This window comes from Catharus ustulatus, chromosome 3 (assembly GCF_009819885.2).
Source record: "Catharus ustulatus isolate bCatUst1 chromosome 3, bCatUst1.pri.v2, whole genome shotgun sequence".
NCBI classification, from domain to species: Eukaryota; Metazoa; Chordata; class Aves; order Passeriformes; family Turdidae; genus Catharus; species Catharus ustulatus.
In genome coordinates, this window is record NC_046223.1 from 89,091,826 (window position 1) to 89,112,365 (window position 20,540).

A 20,540-nucleotide genomic window follows, 5' to 3' on the forward strand; every position below is an offset into this window, starting at 1 on the left:
CAAGAAATTACTCCTTGCTGAAACAGCCTTTTGTCCCCATCTCAGAATGTCACCTGAGCTCAAGTACTCTGATCAATGATTTGCACCGCAGTGACCCTGTCCTTTTTTGATGTCTGACCGAGAATAGGGAGGATAAACTCATGCCAATATATCAAGGCACAGAGCTAGCTAGTCAGATTAAACCTATAAATTCATTTTCAGTTTTCATTATTCATTTCTCAGGTTTTTTCTATTGCTTTGATGATTCTAATAGTTAAGAACAGACCTCCTAAGTGCCTAAAAATATCTTATATGTGGGAAGAGGAAGATAATCAAAAGAAAGACTGTAAAGATTCTGCAGTTATCTAAACTAGCCCGTGCACAGCACAGTTTCTGATTCAACCGGAAGGTCATTGCTGTTTCCCATGTGAAGCCATGAATATGTAGAGACACAGATTATTTGAATGCACCTTCTTAATTTGAATGCATTTTCCCGTTTGATTTTTTTTCCCACATTTTTCAGAGGACAAACAGATTAGAATGTACTACAATGTGTCAAGCAGCATGGACTGTGCTCTTTAAATAAGCTCATATTTTTATTTTGTCAGAAAAATATAATGGAACAAACATTTCAGAAAAGAGACTTTCCTTTATAAATTTCTGTGGTGTCTAGCATAATGAAGGACTGACAAGAAGGAAGAAGCTTTAAGTGGCATTAGAGTGCAAAAAGTAGTACCACGAAGATAATAAACCACTGGCTAAAATACTACTGCAATGTTTTAAACATTTTAAGACTGCCAGAGTTCTTTTTGGGGAGTTCTTTGACATGTCTGCAGTACAAGGTTGTGCCTTACAGAGATTTGCATTTACAGTCCTGTCACTCCGTAATATGAACTGAAGAACAATAATAAATATTTATTGTTGTAGAGCAGCAAGCTAAATATTCAATAGGGACAATCGAACATTTTCTTTGCTTTATTCCACCAACTACAGTAATTTCACGAATACAAGCCGCAGCAAGAAGACTAAAATTTTGGTGGAAACCCGGAAATGCGGCCAATATTCCGGTGCGGTTAATCTATGGACAAAAATGTGATATCTGCCCTTACCTAGTATCATGCTGGTCCAGTCCCGAGCCAAAACAGTCTGAAATCCATGGTTTCCCATTGTTCCGATGATGAACCAATCAAAGAACAGCTTATTGCCTGCCTGTGGATGGCGGCGTTACTGAGGGGCGGGGGTTGTTATCGGGGTGAGTTACCTCGGCAGTTCGATAAAAGTGTGTGATATTTCTCTGTACTTTTTAAAGTGTTTTCAGTCTTGTGCGGCTACAGGGCTGGCTGGGCTCGCAGGGAGAGGGCTGGGGGAGCCTCTCTCCCCGCAGGGAGAGGGGTAGAACGGCCACTCGGCTTGCAGGGAGAGGGCTACAACGGCCGCTCCCCCCGCAGGCTGCGAGGGCTACAACAGCCGCTCCCCCCGCGGGCCGCGAGGGCTACAACGGCCGCTCCTGTGCCAGCACGGAGATGTGGCTCCGCTCGGAGCTCAGCTGCCTGCCCGCGCGGCTGAGCGGCTGTTTAAAGGCAACGCGGATCCATTGGGAATGCTCGCAAAATGACCACACTATTGTTCCTGTCTTTTTCGGCTTGTAAATAAAGGGTGTGTCTTTTTTCACTTGTAAACAATGTTTCCGAGGTTGGCAGTAAGCCAGTAAGCCCCGGCGATCCCGCGATTGTGTTACTAAATGACGACTTTGTGAAAGTTCGCTGCGAACTAGAGTGCGGCTAATATTCCGGGTGCGGCTTATCTATTGACAAAGACATCAATGTTGCCAACACACCGGATATGCGGCTTATACTCCATGTGGCTTGTATTCGTGAATTTACTGTAATTTCAAAATGACCATATTTTCTTACTCATTCTAATGACTTGCTGAAGAACTGGATGACACGTATGTACCGTAAGATGCTAATTTAAAAACTGAAAAAATGTACTGACACCAGAAGTTTTGCTGTCAGACAAACACATATTTTGGATTTATTCCTTACATAAAACTTCCTAATACTTTCTTGGCACTATAAAAATGCAGCTTAAGCAAGTTAATTGAATAACAAAAGTACTAAACAAAGATGAAATTATTAGAGAACAGCTTTTCAAACAAACTTTTTTAGTTCAATTTTTAAAAAAATGCTTTCATATCGCAGCTCATTTATGACAATTAATATATGTAATTGAATTGTTAGGCATTTTTATATTTGATGTTTATTATTATATGACTATTACCTGACAACTGTCCAGTAGCAAAAACAAAGTTTGAAAAATAAATCTGAATAAAAATTTGAAACACACAGAAAAACTATTATAAGAAATTTTAGGCTTTAACTATTTTGGCAACTAATGTATGTATTTTTAAATTATTGTTTATGTATGCTGATTATTATCACACCACAGCATGTGCAAAGACAGTTGGGAGAATGGGATATTAAAAGACAACGTCAACAAAATAAACACTTCCCAAGCTATTAAGTATAAGAATATTATCTTAATTATCACAGTTTTATAAATTAGCATTTGAAACACTATGTCTCCTGGAATCATTCTGACATGTACCTACAGTTCATTGTATTTTGGTGAGTATTTTCTAAATTTTGATTCTAAAACCTTGCATTTAGATCTTGAGATATGATTGTGAAGAAATCCGACGTGTAATAATAGTCCATTCTGCATGTGCTAAATCAGAGAGTGGATAACCAAGCAACAGATAATCTGTAGGAGGAGGAGCAGACCAATCTGGATTGTGATAGAAGCAGCAACTCTATAGTACATACTCGGAACTTCTGATTTTCAATAGGTCATAAATTTGATAGAAGAAATTTCTATTTCTTACCTACATTTCCAGTCATTAGGTATGAATTCTGAAAGTCCATCATTCCCATTCCAACAATGTGTATAAAATCTTCAATCACCTGCATTAACTCCACTGAGCCTGGATAGATCTAACAAAGGAAAGCCAGACATGTCATTTACTATAGTATCAAAATGTCTACAGCTGCAAATTCAAATAAAATCCAAATACCATTAAAAGCAGATTGAGAACTAACACTCAAACAGCTCTTCCTGTGCTTCAATATGAAACACTTTCCGCTACTTTGAAATAACCATTTTGCTATTAAATCCTCATATAAACAGACACTACTGCCTGCAAAGTTATTTGAAATCAACTGTGCACTGGAACTGTGGAACTGGAACTCCAGAACTCCTGATGTAAGCAGTAATGCAAATCTTACCGTGGCCTTGCCAGTATGATAACCTTTATTGCATTAATCAACATGTAAGTAACTTAAATTTTTAGTGGTAGTACTATTTTCATAGCTGATATGAAGTAGTATAATCATAGAATATCAGAGGCTAGAAGGGGTCAGTGCAAATCATCTAGTTCAACCCTCTGTGCCAAGCAAGATCAGCTCTAGCAAACTGCCCAGGAACACATTCAGTTGGATTCTGAATGTCTCCCAGGAAGATGACCCCAGAGCTTGTCTGTGCAATGTGTTCTAGCACTGAATCACTTCTACTACCAAACAGTTTTTCTTATACATGAATGGCATTTTCTGTATTTTAATTTTTGCCCCTTGCTTTTTATTCTGTCAATGGACACCATTGAGACTTGGCTCAGTCTGATTAACTCTTTTTCCCTTTCAGGACCTTTTAATATTGTCATGTTTCCAAGCAAAACAGTGTCAGCTATTTCAGCCTATCCATGCATATCTAATGCTCTAGTCCTCTAAACAACTTCATGGAGCTCTTTTTGGGGCTCATTCCATTACTTTGTATCTTGTACTGAGGAGCCCAGAACTGGACAGAGTAAACTAAGATGAATTGCAGTAGCCTTGACATTGCTAATGCAGCCTGTCAATTTAAAAATGATAAAAACACATTTCCAAGAAATAGCATTCATTTGCAAAGCTGTAAGCTACTAAGAAAAACGTCTTCTTTATTATTTAAAAATAATGATTCATCAATAAAACAGCATTAGAGATCAAAACAGTTGTCAATAAGACTAAAAGTTCTGTTCATATCATACACGTAAAAAAAAAAATCACTTGGTTTTTATTTCCTGTTATGAACAAGAAAATTTTCAGTAACAGAGTATCTTGCAATATAAAAATAATGGATGACCTGTTCATGGTGCTTTTTTGTTCGTATCACTGAAATGTCAAAATTTCACTTTTAAGCTCTATTCAATCCATTCTTTCTACTACTGGGACTGTAGAGTCTAAAAAAAGCTTACATAGACTACAAATTCCAACATGCTGCACTCCATCTTCCTCTATCTATCTAGATTCATGATTGCTTGGTTCAGGATAGAGAATTTCACCAGGTGCTTTGTTTTCTACATGGATCTTTTTATAATAGGCATGGCAGTATTACTGTTTGGAAGAAGTTGTTGTGACAATTATGACCCTACAGGTTGCAAATGCTACTTCAGGTGACAGAGACCTAATGTCCATTTTCCTAATGATGAATTACTGAGGTAGTAAGTGTGATTTTTGCATCCATCTCATTCAAAGTACATGCACTCACAGATTACGTACTGAGGAAAAATTTCAGTGAGATATTTTAAACCTTTGTTCTTATAAAATTATATAGTAATAAACTGTTGAGCACTCAGTTGAGCAGGTACTCTGCGTTTCTATGTATCTGAAGTACTGGTTAATCAATAGGATGCTAGCCGTTCTTGATGAAGAATATGCAGAATAGCTCCCATGTTTGAAAACTCCAGTATAAACTTACACATTGTGGATTGAAATGGCTTCCTGAGTGCAGTGCTTTACATCAGCTCTTAAAAAAAGGCAAGTATTACAGTGAGTGCGGCTTATCTGAATGCTATATAACCTGTAATTAATGGTTATCAACTTTTGGCATTTCTGCTAGAAAAACAGATGTGCTGAGGCATCGCAGCAGTATACTTGATTGAAAGTCAGCAATTTGCTGACAGTAAGATTTTCTTTCCAGCAAAGCAGCTAGAAAACAGGCTGAGATCTATGCTAACAGTAGCTGTGGAGTTTAAGAAAACTATGCAGACCAGCAAAAAGGTTGGGTAAACTGCACCTAGGTTTGCAATGTTCTATTACAGAAAATTAAGTGGTGTGGTTGAACCAGAAACAGGATCACCTTTATTCACTAGTGCCTGCTCACTCATCCAAGCTGTTATGAAGAGCTACTTGCTTCCAAAGTTTCTTTGAGCGTGCTTATGTAACTGCACAAGAGTAATAAGACCAGTGGCATGGGGACATATCTCGGTAGTCTAAGATTTAGTGAATCCCCTAGCTTTGCAACCAAGAACCTATGTCCCCATTAGGCCTGTGCTCACCTCATCTTGGTTCTTTCGGTTTCTGTTGTACCTAGGTCTGTAAGATGATAATTTACCAGGCAGAGAGAAGAAGCTATGGAAAAGTAGAAATAACTTGTTCTCTCTCTGTTTTTCAACACTGCTCTTTCTACGAGCAGCAATGAAAAGAGGGCACTGGAGATTTACTGTTGCCTCTTCGTGTTCACGTTCTCAGAATTTCCTCTTAGGTCAGATGGCTGACATGGCATGGGTAAGCAGGCAAGATGGAAGTAGAAGACCAGGTCGATAACACAGGAGTGGTATCATGTCTGATTATTAGTGGGACTAAAATAATTGCTTAATATTGGTTTCCTTATCTTGGTCCTGTTTATTGAAACAGCCACAAATATGTGATTTTGTTGCTTCCATCAATCACCACTAAAAAAAATTACACACTTTGTCTCTTTTTGTGTCTGGCTCTTACAGAGACGAACAGAAAAACAGCTAAATAAAAAATATGATTCCCAGATGAATTGTATTGGGTCAGCTGCAGTGTCATGCCTACTGCAAGGCTTGAATTAGTAGCATAAAGTCTTGATCTTCCCTTTCTTAGTGATATCATAAACATGAACTTACAGAACTGAGCATAAATAGCTTCAAAGATCTTTAAGCACCTTGTGATTTATTAATAATGTCACAAAAAGTGAACAAATTTCAAGTGTATGTAGAACAAAGTCACAATGGCTGCCCAAGAGTAGAGGAAAGATCTACATAAGCTGTTTTTTTGCCTTAGACAGTGGCAAAAAGCTGATGTCTAAGGAAGAGTATAAAGGGACAGGAATATAGTGATACTTGCTTGGAAAGTCTTGCCCAGGCTTTAGAAGTTTTTTTGTCAAAACACTGCCTCAAGCAAAACTACGGCTTTTCTTTCACAAATTTGCCTATTTACTTTCTCAACTTCTGTCCTTTAAGTAGCAAGAAGTTCTGCAAGGTAGCCTTCTACAGCATAAGTATCTCCGGTACTCATTCTGAATCTGCCACTATTTGATGTCCCTTAGGTATTTTACAAGTACAAGTGAGTAGATTAAGCATTCCTGCAGCACATTCTCCAAACCAGTCTTGATTTAAAAGCTTCTATTACAAGTAAGTGCACTTGACTCTTTTCCGTATTGAAATATCTTGTTTTGTTTTATCATTCTTCATAAAGGAATGTTTCCCTGCCTTTGAGCATCCTCATAATTTTCCTCTTTACATAATTATGTTCATCCCCATTGTCAGTGTTATTTGTACCTGAATAAATTTGATAGTATTATGGTCATGTTCAATAACAAAAATCTTAATATTGTCGAGTAACCTCTTGGTATAAGCATGTATAAGCATTCTCCTATCTAAGCACAAAAAAAAAACAAAAAAAAAAAAAAAAACAAACAAAGGTTTATTTTAATTTGAATTTTAAAGTCGTTTATCATACATGTATAGACTTTCCTATTTATAAATATTATCATCGTATCATAGTCCAGAAATTTTTCAGTCCTGAGGATCACACCTGTCTTCTAAATGCAACCTTATATGAAAAGTCTACATGAAGCCTTTGGGTGAGGTCTGATGTTTTGTGTTTAGCAAAAGCAGAATTGCGGCTAGTCCTTAGCAGCATTTTTCAGAGCTTTTGTACATATTTCATTACAATGTTCAAAGCAAAGACATAGTGAATAATCCTATGGAATGTCAATAAAAATCGGTTTCTATCAAGAGAAGTAACTTATATTCTAAATTTAATTTCAATATAAGGAATTAGCTAGTGGATCCTGAAATTGCTCCTTTTTGAAAAGGATTTTTTCCCCCCAAATGTTCTCTCAGTTAGGATTTCCTTTCAACTACAGCAGGGTGCATCTTTAATCTGATTTCTGAAACCATATATTGAATTCTGTCAAATCTTACCTGTTGCGCATCTTCCCATTTCTCTTTGTTTTCTTCGTCTAAGAGATTACTTATGATTTGAAAGAAGTTCTGAAAAATCAATTAAATAAAGAAACTAAGTAAAATTATTTTAAAGATATGAGCTACCACATCCTTAATCTTTTCTTTTTCTATTACAGATACAGTTCTGCAGTCTATTTTCGGTAAGTGGAAGAGATGGCGTAGCAAAATAACACATTAGACTGATAAGAGGGCACATATTTTATGGTAAATTTTTAATTTTTGTGTATATAATCAGATTCTGTAGTACCACTTTGTATGAAACATGAACCGTTTAAAACTTGCTAAACCTCTAAGTGTGATGGTGTTCTATTTGCAAATTGCTCTCATTCCAGAAACTAGACCACCATAGATTTTGCAAAAAACCAAAGTACATTTGAGAAAGCACCAGTCTCGAGTCTTTAGTTTCTATTCAGAGTGAGAAAATGATCCTTAATAACCATACATAGGGCATTCAATGACATTTCACCAGCCAATACTGTTTCAAATCAGATGCTTTTTACTTTTATATTCACACTTGCCTCTACCCTTTTAGGAATTTCAACATAAAAGGAATATGAGTTTCTGTTTCTTTGACCTTAAGCTGTTAATTTCTTTCTCTGATTCTCCTATCCATTTAAGTATAAGGGGAAAAAATGCAGGACAGTTAGATACAAACCATACATTTAAAAAATCACTTTTCTCCATATGTTTGTGGAGAAATTTCCTTTCTAATTCTGTCTGCTCGCTCTAGCAATTTGTATTCCCAACTTCTTCATCCTTAAAAGTTAAGAATTTGTGCAGTCTGTTCTCATCTCTGTATCACATTTTGTGCAAAATGTCAATTTTGTTACAGTCTGCCAATTATAATTTATCTGTTCCTTCATAAAAGATACATGTAGTTTCCAGTAACTTTAGTTGAAGAATGCAATTAAGTTCCTCAATTTCTAAAAATGTTTAACTGGATCACCATACATGTGACCCTGCTGGAACTCAGATTACTAGTCATTATCTCACCTACGTTTACTTTTTAGCCATTTTGGGGTATAAACAAGATTAAAATAAGGTTTAAATAAAAAGCAACTTTAACTCACTATTAACAAAAGTACAAAGGATTCAACTACACAATGACTAAAATTAGAAAGGAAAAACTTCTAACATTAGTCTATGGTGGGTATGCTTGAAAAGACATTAACTTCAAAATTGAGATATCACAGACATTTTAGGTGTTTCACTACTATATAAAACATTTTAGGATGCAAAATTGAAGAAAACTTGTGAAAACTGTTTTTTTTACATAACAACATTTTACCAGAGTAACCTGGTCCTAACACTAAGCACTGGACAAGCAAGGGGATCTATTTTTGCTTAACCATTAGGAAGTTAACTATGCTAACTATAAAATTCACATGTATAAAAATTCCTTTAACTTAACCAAATTTACTCTGAAGGTGACTGACATTTTGCTGAATTTGGACAAAATAATCCTGTTCATTAATGAGGCTACAACTCTTCTCTCACTGAAGTCACTAGCAAAATACCCACAAGTTTTAGTAACACAACAAACTTCATGAAAAGAAACAAAATGGCTCAGCAAGCTCCTGTGAAGTAAGCATTTGGACAAGATGGGAATTAATAATAGGACATAAAAGAAAAATTTTTTTTGATGGTTTGGTCCAATTTGCAGCAACACTAAAGAATTTCCAGTCAAGTTAAAATTAAGAAGAGTAGATATAGTTACATGCTGCTTATATACCTGGAATACATTTAATCCCTTTCAGACATTCCATAGCAAAATAAAGCCAAAGGCAAGGAAGGAGTTACATTTGCTATTTGTTACAAAGGATTGGCTAGTTTAACCCAGTTGGATAATCACAATTATGTAAATGCAACTTCAGCAATGAAAAATCTAAATCTTCACTGGTCCCCCAAGTAAAATAAACTATATTGATCAAAGCATGACAGTTTCATGGCACTATAATCACATTTACTGTAGGGTATTGTAATTTTGGTGAAGATTTCTACTAGGCAGAGTTGGCCTTATGAAGATTTTGCCTGAAGGAAAACACTTTTCTAAACATGGTAGTTCTCAACTCTTGCAGTACGATATGGTAGAAATGCAGTGGATGGAAGTTTTAACTTTAATTTGTTAGGGCATTGGTAGCAGTCTAGCTGCAGTACCGTGGAACTCAATGTGGGATAATTTATCATACTTGAGAGTTTTTTTAAGGTAGTTTTGCATTACATTGAATACATGGATTCCCTTGCAGTCTAAGCCTTAGTTGCAAAAGTATCCATGTTTGTGTAATAAGATCCATCTGAAAGTCGCCTAGATTACATGAAGAGCAGTCAGGAGTTTAAAATGTTTCTTGTAGATGATATATTACATGGGTTTGTTAATAATGTTATGTACTAATTAAATTTTATATTTATTTTAGTTACAAAAGGCATAAAAAATACCAGTAATTGACAGAAATATATGTGGAAAAATTTATAAATAATGCTAGACAAACAAAAGATGAGTAATAAATTACCTAATATATATTTTTGCACTTGCCAATAAAGTATAAATTAAGTATATGAACTTAATAATCATAATATATTTCTTCTTGAGATATTTTTTTCTCTGTTTCTAACCCTGGTTGGTGTCATATCTATGGTAGCACTGGAGGGTGAGATATGTGCAGGTTTTTCAGTCAAAGTGATTTTTCAAAGCAATACCAGTGTTTTGTGATTAAACAAAGATGAACAAATGGATTTGCTGCTTCAATAATTAATAGATATGAGATGTACTTCAAAAATGTGACAGGGGAAGAAGGGTTAAAAAGTCTTTAGCCTACTTTGAGTACTCTCTTGTTTATTGCATTAATCATGAAAGAAACAGCATTGCCCTTTAGTAAAATGATTGACAGGTGTGAAGGCTAAATTTTAGAAGGATTATGGATGTGATCTGAGGGTATTACTGCAGTAAACACTGGACCTCTCTGTAGAATCAAGCTTCTTTATTTCATAGCCAGGCTTACATATTATTGAACTGGTCACTATAGAAAATGTTGGGACAGCCAGAACCAAATGTTGAAGTCCTTTATTTTTGCCCAGGCTTTTTTGATGATCACGCCAGTTACAGCTGGGAATGGACAACTACGTTTTCCTAATTAAATTTCCTTCCTTTCAATTTTTTTCTTCTGTAATACAATGGCTGCAGTTCTCTGATCCAGTCCAAATTCTTTGACCCTCTCTGCAGGCATAAAGCTGTCATAAATCCTTTTATACAGCTAGAGAATAATTCCTCCCTAGGAAGAATTAATGGATAGCCTTAAGTCACCTCCACTTTTGGACTTCAGCATAGTGAATGTGGGAGGGGGAAAGCGGAGTGAAAAAGGATTGGACAATCCTGTTAAATCCTGACTCATAGCAATGGTCCTTGTGGCTAATATAAAAGGGATTATATTTTTTTAACTTCTTTGGGGAGAAACCTTCTTTTCTGTTGGTTGCTGCATCAGGGGATTGTACAACTCGCTTTACCATTCTGTCTTGAAATATTACTTTCCTGCCATCCTGTCCTCAGAAGGAAGTTCAAACACTTTTAGACCAGTTCTGGATAATATTCCAAAATGTTGCTTTCATTTTGGTTATTTAAAATCTGTATTTTCTTCCTGGTAGGATCATTCTCACATAAGTGCAGTGTCTGTCTCAAAGCTCCAGTACCTACAGAGGATATTTTAAAGAATTCACATATTAAATGAAAAAACTTGTTTGCAGAAGAACTGAATGACTCTTGTCTTGCAATAATTTCTGCGACTCTACTGATATTTTCAGTCACTGATGCAGGAAACCTTCTTGTTTAACTTCATCATAAATTGTTATTTTTGTTCCTGACATTGTATGTGCAAGTATACATAGCTATTGTTGCAAAAAATGGTTAAAAGATGCAAAAGTAAAAGGAGTCATGTAATAAATAACTTGGCAACTAAATATGCACCCCTTAAAAATGTTATTTCGCTCTTGGTATTGTATGCCTAAACAAGTGGCATTTTCAATGCAGCACATTAGGCAGAAGCACCTTCATTTTGGATAATTAGCTGGAAAATTTCAAATTTGATCGCACTTTTCTGTTCATTCATTTTGTTACGACGTCTCTGAATCACAATTTTTGCACTATTTATGAATATTAATACTGGATGTAAACCAGATATTGTAGGCATTTGAAGGACTATCTAGATGGATGGAATGTATAAAAAACAAATATATTCAGACATACATACTTTTTCTTTCCCAGTCATAATTCAAATGTTCTTTTTGTGTGGATCTTAAAAAATACTGTTGTCCATAATTCATCATAAATTACTCTTCTGCTATTACACAAAATGATAAATTATGGCTTTCAGGGATTTTAAACCTCACTCATGCTTTTCTCATAATTCCTTTAAAACCAACATCCATCAACTAAGAAATTCTACTCTTTATCTAGTTAAAAAAATAGACTGTTATTAGAACACCACACAAAGCTTCTACATAAAGAAGCATTTCCATGCAATTTTAGTTTTTACCATTTTGTCACTTTGATGATGAGCTAGAAGTATGAAAGTATGTCCTAATGAAAATAAAAAAAAAATGCAGTACTACAGAGTATGGTAAAATATGACATATGTTTACATATGGAAAAATCCAGATTTCTTAGAAATTACCATCAAATTTTAAACTTTTGTTGCTGAGCTGGGATTTCACTTTATATTATCAGAAGTCAGTAAGAGGAACCGTGTTTACTATATCCCCTGAGTCAAACACATGCTTTATTCTGATTTTACTTGTTTTGCTGAATACTGTGCAGTCTTTTTTTTTGTTTGTTTGTTTGTTTGTTTGTTTGTTGCTTTGGTTTTTTTTAATTTTACCGTAAATTGATGTTTGTTCTTTTTATTTTTTTTTTAATTTTAATTTTTTTTTTTCCCTGACTTGGAGTTTGAATGTCTTTTTTAACTTGGACTGAAAAACTCTGTATTTAGGCATGCAAATACAGAAATATAGTTATTTTTCTTTGCTATGAATTTTTATATTTTTTAATTTCTTAATTTCTAAATTATTAATTAAAATTCTTAAAACAATATTTAATAACATTGTTAAATTCTGCCAGAATACTATTAGAATTTTACAATTAAGCAAAACTTTTGTCACTATCATCAGTGTTAAAATAATCAAATTCTCTCTAAAGTATGTAAGCTGCAAATGACTTGATCTGCTAGGCTCATCAAAATCACTTGTATCAAGCACTGATTCTAACAAAGACTAGTGTCTGGGAACCATGAAGAAGTCACACTAGGCTGATTGTTGATTGCATGAAAAAATTTCAGTGAATAACATCATACTTAATAGTAAAACTATTAATGACTAGATACTGACTCTCATTCAATTAAAAAAGAGAATGTTTGTTCAGCAAATATACTTTTTGAAAACCATTGTTTTGAAAAAAACATTTTCAGCTGGCTATAGGCCAACACAAGAAATGTTGATTTTACTGTGGAAGTTAATTGTTCTTTGTGCATAGAAAAACTAGCAAAGTGAAAATATAATAGCAAGTCTTGAAATCTTAACTGTGAAAAAATGTCTTTTCCAAGATACCTCCCTTCATTCGCAAGCATGTATTCAAAAGTGTATTTAAAATTTATGCTTACCTTTACACGAATACATATACATGACCTGCATTAATAACTTCATTAGTAATTTATGAATGATCATTAAGCACTCTTTTTCATAAATATTATACACATCTGCCTTCTTAGTATTCTTTTTCAGTAATCTACAATCTTTGAAAAGTGTCTAAAATTTTCAGATATAAGAGGAAACCAATATCCTTAATAATATTTATTTCAATCAACAGTATGCAAAGAGTTGTGCAGCCCACTATGTATAAATAATTATAGACGTTTTAGCTCTGACAGCATTTTATTTGTCCTCTTGCACAAGAAGAGTTAATGTAACATGTGAAATAGAGAATGGATATGAAATGCACTATCCATCACTCCTATGCACTTTTAATGAGCTTTATTTATCTGAAATGAGGAAGCAATGCCAGAATTACATAACATTGTGGATAGGTTTTGAACTGAAATCAACTAGTTTTGAACTGAGATGAACTGGAACGAAGAACACTACCAAAATGCTTAGTGCCAAAAAATACTAACACCTCCTATCAATTAGACCAAACCTTGAAAGACAAAGATACTGAAATGCTACAAAGAAAGTATTTTACATTTTTCACTTGCTGCATTGGTTTGGATATTCGTGTTACTGAATGTAGTTAAGTCTTCTTCCTATTTTACACTTGGATCTCAGTTTTATGTGAAGAATGCTTATGTCTATCATGCAGAAGACTTTCTTTCCTCAGTAGGCAAGACACTTGCCATGCAGTATACTGCAATATACAGACATAAACTCCATCCATTGAAACATTACCTTTACGGTGTTCCACTTACCTGGACCCCATCAGACGCAGGGATATAACTCGCTCTTTTAAATGTGTCTGTAACATTTCTGAGAATTTCCACAGAAATTAGAAGGTCTCCAGCATAAAAATTTTTCCTTTGCGTTAAATCCAATAGTGTCTTGGTTACTTGGGACATGCCATCACCAGCCAGCATCCTCTGACCTTTGGCAAGATGCTCTTTAATCTGTACCAAAAAAACCAATCTATTATCAGACCTACTTTACTGAGAAGAATGTATGATAAATTCTAAAACCAGTCAAAATATTAAGTGTTAACACTAGTTAAAAAAAAAAAAAAAAAAAAAAAAGAAGAAGAAGAAAAAAGAAAAAGTCCTGTTAAAGATAAGAAGATAAGACAAAATTAGTAATCTATGGTGATAGAAATATAAGTCTTATCAGAGCATCATCTATTTTAGACTGAAAGCTTCTGAATTTCTTGTGTTTCACACATTTTCTTCTTGGAACTCCATGGGTTGGACTGCAGCTTTAATTTGTTGTCATGATGCAACAAGGAACTGCCCTTCCTCAGAGGAACATCTGCACAATCACAGCTGCCCCTCATTTAACAACTAAGACCTCTGAAAGGAATAAATGCTAAGGCAGTATTTGTTATAATCTAATTTACTATAGGAGTGTAGACCTTTCACCTCTGCCAGTCCAGCTTGGCTAGTAAGTGCAAGAGAGGTGCTTTAGTTGAAAGCTGGTTATGGTGTTCTTTTCCGCACCATGAGCAAAAAGGAGTTAACTTGGAACAATCCTGTTTGGTTTTTCCATGAAATGCAAATTAAATTATGAATAGCTCCTGTGTGCCAGGATAGCTTCTATCTGCCAAAAGAGCATACTGTAGCAGTAGTTCTCCCAGCAGATGTGTTCAGGGCTAGTGATCCAAAACAAATATGCTAGAAGTACCCTCCTGATAAGAACCTGAACTTGTGGATCTGGTTAATTCTCAAAGCTGACTCAGCATCTCAGGAAGAGTATAGAATATATATGTGAATAGAGTATCACAAACATAGGACAAGGCCAGACAAAGCTAAAAGAAAGAGCACATGAGTTAAACAACCTCTTTTTAAATATACATAATAATTATGTATAGAAGTGCAAGTTCTAATGATGTGGAAACTAAAATATCATAGAATCATAAAATAGCCTGAATTTTAAGGTTTTTTGATGGAAGAGAATTACCTAAGACAGACTTCACTCTAAGCAGGAGGGCTGAAAAATACTATGCAACTGACAACAGATATGTTGTCATGGTCTTTAAAAATACGCCTTCAATTGCTTTTTAACTTGTCTTATTACTGACATATATAGGAAAAATTACTAATGTAATATACAGTTTTACTAGATGATATTGAACGTCTCTTCCAGCCTTGATGACCCTGTGATAATAGGATGGTGATGTGGAAAGAAGAGCATAAAGATACTTTATGCCACTTCCAGGTCTCCCCAGACACTTTGTGTCAATATGCAGGCCTTCGTTATAACAAATAATATATAAGGATACACTATATAATAAATTGTTTAAAAGGGTTCAAAATAAGTCCCATGAAAGCAACTTTAAAAATGCAATCATCGTCTGACATACTAATTCTAAGGAGCGTGGGTTTTTTTCATGCTGTTGGTTCATATTTTGGCTACATTCTCAAATAGTTGTCAGGAAAAATGAGATATATGTAACATAGATAGTCCTGGGCAAAGTGGCTGCTTCAGGCTTCCTCCATGACCTTAAATCATCTCTAAGAGTAGCTGGGGATTTTTGTGAACCATAAGTGCCCTGACAAAAACCTAGAAATACCTAAGACTTGGGAGAATACTGACCTGCTGCATCATGGACAGGAAGTGAATCTATTCTATACCATGAGTACAGAGGCACAAGCATAATAATATTATTACTATATTGAAAAAAAAATCAGTGAAAATGAGGACCACTAATCGGTTTGTTTGGTTGGTTGCATTTTGTAGGCAAATATTTCAGCAGAAATAACTCCCTTAGTCTTCAGAATACTGAAATTCATAATCAGGCAAGAAGCTAGCTAATTTCACAATTATAAGCCGCACTGAGTATAAGCCGCACTTCTGGGTGTCAGCAACTTTTTGTTCTTTGTCCATACATAAGTTGCACCTGATTATAAGACGCACATTACAATACGGAGTGTGATAAAAGGTATCTATTCTATCACCATCTGTTGAGGGCGGGGGCAGCGATCCTTATCTCCACGGGAGATATTCTGCTAATGGCCATCCATTGAAACCAGGAGGGGCATTGTTCTTTATCTTTTCACACACCCCATCCTTCCTCCAGCGAGTCATTTTCTGCTAATGGCCATTGAGTCCCACTGTGTGACTGATAAAATTACTTCATCCCATTGGAAGTTGCTCCAGCCAGGGGGAAGAGCCCAACATTTCTTACCGAGATAAAACAGAGGTTTTGGGACACTAAGGTAGCCCCTTTCTCCACTGGACTCCAGAGGAAAACCGGATTTCTCCGCATCACCACTGGACCTTTAGAGGGAAACTGCACCTTCTGCAGGAGCACTGCTCCAACTGAATCACATCTGTCACTGCAGGAGGATGCAGTCACCATTTAATGGGACTGCTACCAACACCCTGCCTGACAGGGTGTCAGGTTGTACTCTGACTTTGTCAGGGTTTGGAGTTTCTTTGTAGTACTGTATTTCTATTTTAATTTCCCTAGAAAAGAACTGTTATTCCTAATTCCCGTATTTTTGCCTGAAAGCCCTTTGGTTTCAAAATTATAATAATTTGGAGGGAGGGGGTTTACATTCTCCATTTCAAAGAGAAGCTCCTGCCTTTCTCAGCAGACACCTGTCCTCCAAACTAAAACAGCAACTTTTCGTTCTTTGTCCATATATAAGCTGCACCTGATTATAAGCTGCACTTCTGGATTTGGACCAAAATTTTAGTCAAAATGGTGCAGCTTATAATTGTGAAATTACTGTAATTTCATGCCGCTTCTACTCTTTTTGGAAGGAGATTTTGAATATAATTGTGTAGGAAAATAATAGTGAAGAAAAAGGTGCGAGAATGGAAGGAAAGGAATTTCAGTAAATTCAGGAATCTGACACTGCACACATAACATTATGAACTACTTTCATGGGAACAAGTAAAAGCAAACACGAACTTGATTTGTGCAGTTTTGCTGAGAAAATGTTCTTGTGAAATGTTGCCATTTGTCTCATCTGCTCACAGATTGTGTCTCAGTAGCAAGTGAAAAGAGCATCAGCCAGCACAGTAACACTAAAGAGTAGAACTTTTGCTGTAACTCATCCACCTGTTTCTTACACCAGAACATATTTTCATATTCTGATGATTAACAATACTGAGTGTACCATTAGTCAAGCCCAAAAGACATACAACCAAAAAGACCGTTCATATAGCTGAAGTCCCCAAACTAATGTGTGCCTTGGAATGTACTATGGTAAAGGCATCACACAACTTGAAGGCAGGGTTTAAGAGAGAAAAAAAGATGTTATTTTAATATCAGTAATAACAGCAATTGATCAGTTCTCATAAAAACTCTGCTGTGCTGCTATGCCTGTGTAAACACTGGTGGGAAAGCCATTGAAGTATTCAGCAAGCTATTTTTGTTTGCCTCCCATTTGTTTTGCCATCCTCCTGTAAGACTAAATTCACATTTTAAGGATGGCAGCTGTGATGGTTTTGGGACATACAAGGCAGAAATCTTGGCTTCAGCTGCTTTTGGAATGCAAATAATAAATTGAAATAATCCTACTTATGACCAGTTTTTACACTTTCAAGTAAGTAAAGGTCTGGTTCTTTTGCAGATCTCTAATAGCAGAAGTGAGAACTGTAGTATGGCCTTTACTGCTTTCAGGAAGACATTTTGGTTACTTTTTGGACACAGTGATAAAGGTCTAGCAAGTGCCCACAATGTCAAGGGACTGAGTTACTACACCTGCTTCAAAAGTAGCCAGGGGTGTGATGCAGGTGGTTCAAAGTATCTCACAATTTGCTGGCTCTTAAAAATTACAGCTCAGTATGGAACTCTGGTTTTTTTTTGTTAAATTACATACCCAGAAAACTCAATTTCCCAGCCCAAGGATTCTTTCTCCCTCATACACACCACTTATACATAGTTCCAAGAGCACCTTTCTTTTCATCCTCAAGCTCCAACATGGAAGGTTATTTCTCCAATCCTTAGCTACCTCTCCAGACTCACACTGCCTCGAGTTAGATTAGCAGTATATCCTTAGAAACAGCACAGCATAACAGAATGATGCAATGTTTTTAGCTAAGAAAATGGGTGAAAATTAGAGTTAATTAAGAGAATTTTTTCTAAGATAAGAAAGCAATGTGCAGGGAAAAATTAACAGCCTCTTTAGTATCTGTTTCTTATATCATGTATTTTCTTGTAAAACAGCTTAAACACAACTTGAAAATCACAGACCGTTCACTTGGTGTAAACTGGCACAATACCATCAAAGACACTGAAGATGTTCAGATTAGTATAAACTGAAGGTAGCAAATTATTACACAGCTATCAAAATAATTTTTTGCACAAAAATACAGAATATTCTCTTCAGTAGTAAGTATAATGTCTTTCTCATCATACTGCTTATTTTCTGTGCTATGGACACTGTAATATTATGCACTGCCCAAGAAAGCTATTTTGGTCACCACTCTAGGTCCTTGTAGTTCTCTGTGTGAAGGTCATTTTTTAGTGGTCTTACAGGCAGGCTCATTAAAAATAAAGTTTATGAGCCGAGAGATAGTGAAATGAAGCAGCTGTTAAACTGACACTTCAGTCGTCAGCCCAGCCTCTATCTGCCTGCACTACATGGCTGCATACTTGAAAAATTACTAAAATGTTTAACTGGACTTTGACTCAGGGTCCAACTGCCTTTGTCCCCCGATTTATCAGAAAGTATGATATAATAAAAATGCCTCTTTACAAAGTCAGATCTCCTAGGCCACCAGCATTGGACTACAATTTATTACTGCACAGTAATTACTGCAAACTTAACTGCTAGATGTGGTTTAAAAGGACAGAAAACAATGAACCCTCAAGAAACCTATAAAAGACTGAAAAGAATTATTAATTTGAAGAGTAACTACACCATCAACCATTTTTCATTATTTTTAAGATGATGTTGGATTCATGGCCATGTATTACTAATGATGTCATAAATACATTTTATGGTTGGGGGGATTATAAGAACCCAAATTAGTAAGCCTTACACAGAAGTGTGGAAAGGTCATTTGAAATAAAAATACATCCTGAAATTGATCATAATCTGCAAACCACTTTTCTTTTTAACTTCAGAACTCAAGACTAATATTTGCAAAACATAGTGCTCTTTAGATGTAGAAATTGTAAGAATATTCACACCACACCTGTAATGTGATGCCATTGTGAGAAAGCTGTTCATATTTGATGAAATCTTCATTACAGGCTTTTTTTCCCCCGATAATCAATAGACAGTTCTTTAACTGTTTTGGCACAGAACTTTATTTCCCCTCAATATAATAAATTATTTATAATTTATTTGTCTATTTTCAGGCTGTTTCAGTGCTTGAGAATATAATTTCATCCATCTTTTAAAAGAAACAGAGTAAGGTTTAAAGATAGGGCTATGCATTTTCAGGTGTGCATTCAAATATTTGCAACTTAATGCCATGCAAGAGATGTTTCCTATATATTCAGTATTTTATGAAAGAAGTGCCTCAAGCAATACAAAGTAATTTTCCACTTTGTCATCAGTGAAATTAGTTAGTAGTCTCAAATTCAATCATGATAACACACTATTAAATAAACATTTTGTTCAAAGAAGAAGGCAATCATATATTCCCTTTGTGTATAGCAGAAAACGGAAAAGGTAATTTGTATATATTGTGTCATGGAAGATTATGGATACAAATTAAGGAAAACTTTACAGCTGTAAAGGAAATACAGCCTATGAAGATTTCCATACTGGAGGTCTTGATAAAAGGCAAGAAAAATAAAAAGCTGGAATAACACAAGTATAGCTGATTCTGATAGGATACAGGTTTGGGCTGGATGATCTCATGAATTTCCTTTCAGTTCTGTAATTCTGTAACACACCCCTGCAAATCTGAAACCCCAGCTAAAGCCTCCTATAATTCACCCCAACCAGAAAAGTCAAAGTTTAAGGAGTGCCCTGAAATTGAACTCTAGTCCTCCTGCATTTATACAATCATGGTGTGCAATCTTCTGGACCACATTTTTCAGAAACTGTGCTTCAATCTGTGCCTCTGTGCATACAGCTGAAACCACTAAAACCCAGTGCCTTAAGGAACTTATTCAAAAAGAAAAAAAAATTACAGGTGAAAAAAAATTAGGATCACTTAATTATTTTGAAACAGTTATTTTACTGTCATAAACTTCCAAATATTTTTTTAAGCAAAATGTTCCTTAAAATAGGGATTTAGTTTTAGAGAAAAGAAGATGGATTAATTACACAGAATCTTTGTTATTTTAAACATGAATGTGAAGCCAACTGAATATCTGCACAAATGAAATTGCATGTGCTCTTCCATATGTGATCAGGTTTATAGAATAATCTTTGAAAAGAAAATCTAGTATGTGTGGAGGTCAAAAATGTATTTAGACAAATGTAAACAGCTCAGAGGAATGCTTCACTCTTTCAGAACCTTTTTTTTCTCTGCCCTCTTCTACAAGAAGATTTCTATTTTGTTGTTAATGAGATTTTTTTACCACTTTAGCCCATTACATGATTCCTTTTTAAAATCAACATCATCATCATCAATATTGTCAGTTCTAATCCTTGAGCTA

The 20,540-nt window shown here is 35.3% G+C and overlaps 1 protein-coding gene across 10 annotated transcripts in view; it reads right to left on the bottom strand.

The window, feature by feature from the left end:
* The window catches only part of ADGRB3 (adhesion G protein-coupled receptor B3), a 513,515-nt gene that overhangs the window by 281,302 nt on the left and 211,673 nt on the right, over positions 1–20,540 (bottom strand). For all 10 annotated transcript variants that reach the window (XR_004417317.2, XR_004417316.2, XM_033054203.2 and 7 more), the window contains 3 exons: positions 13,732–13,926; positions 7,244–7,312; positions 2,864–2,972 (listed from right to left, as the gene is read on the bottom strand). Coding sequence is in view for 8 of the 10 variants with exons in the window: in XM_033054203.2 (XP_032910094.1) it covers positions 2,864–2,972; positions 7,244–7,312; positions 13,732–13,926 (373 nt within the window). In the remaining 2 variants the exon portion in view is untranslated. The remainder of the gene's footprint in view (positions 1–2,863; positions 2,973–7,243; positions 7,313–13,731; positions 13,927–20,540) is intronic.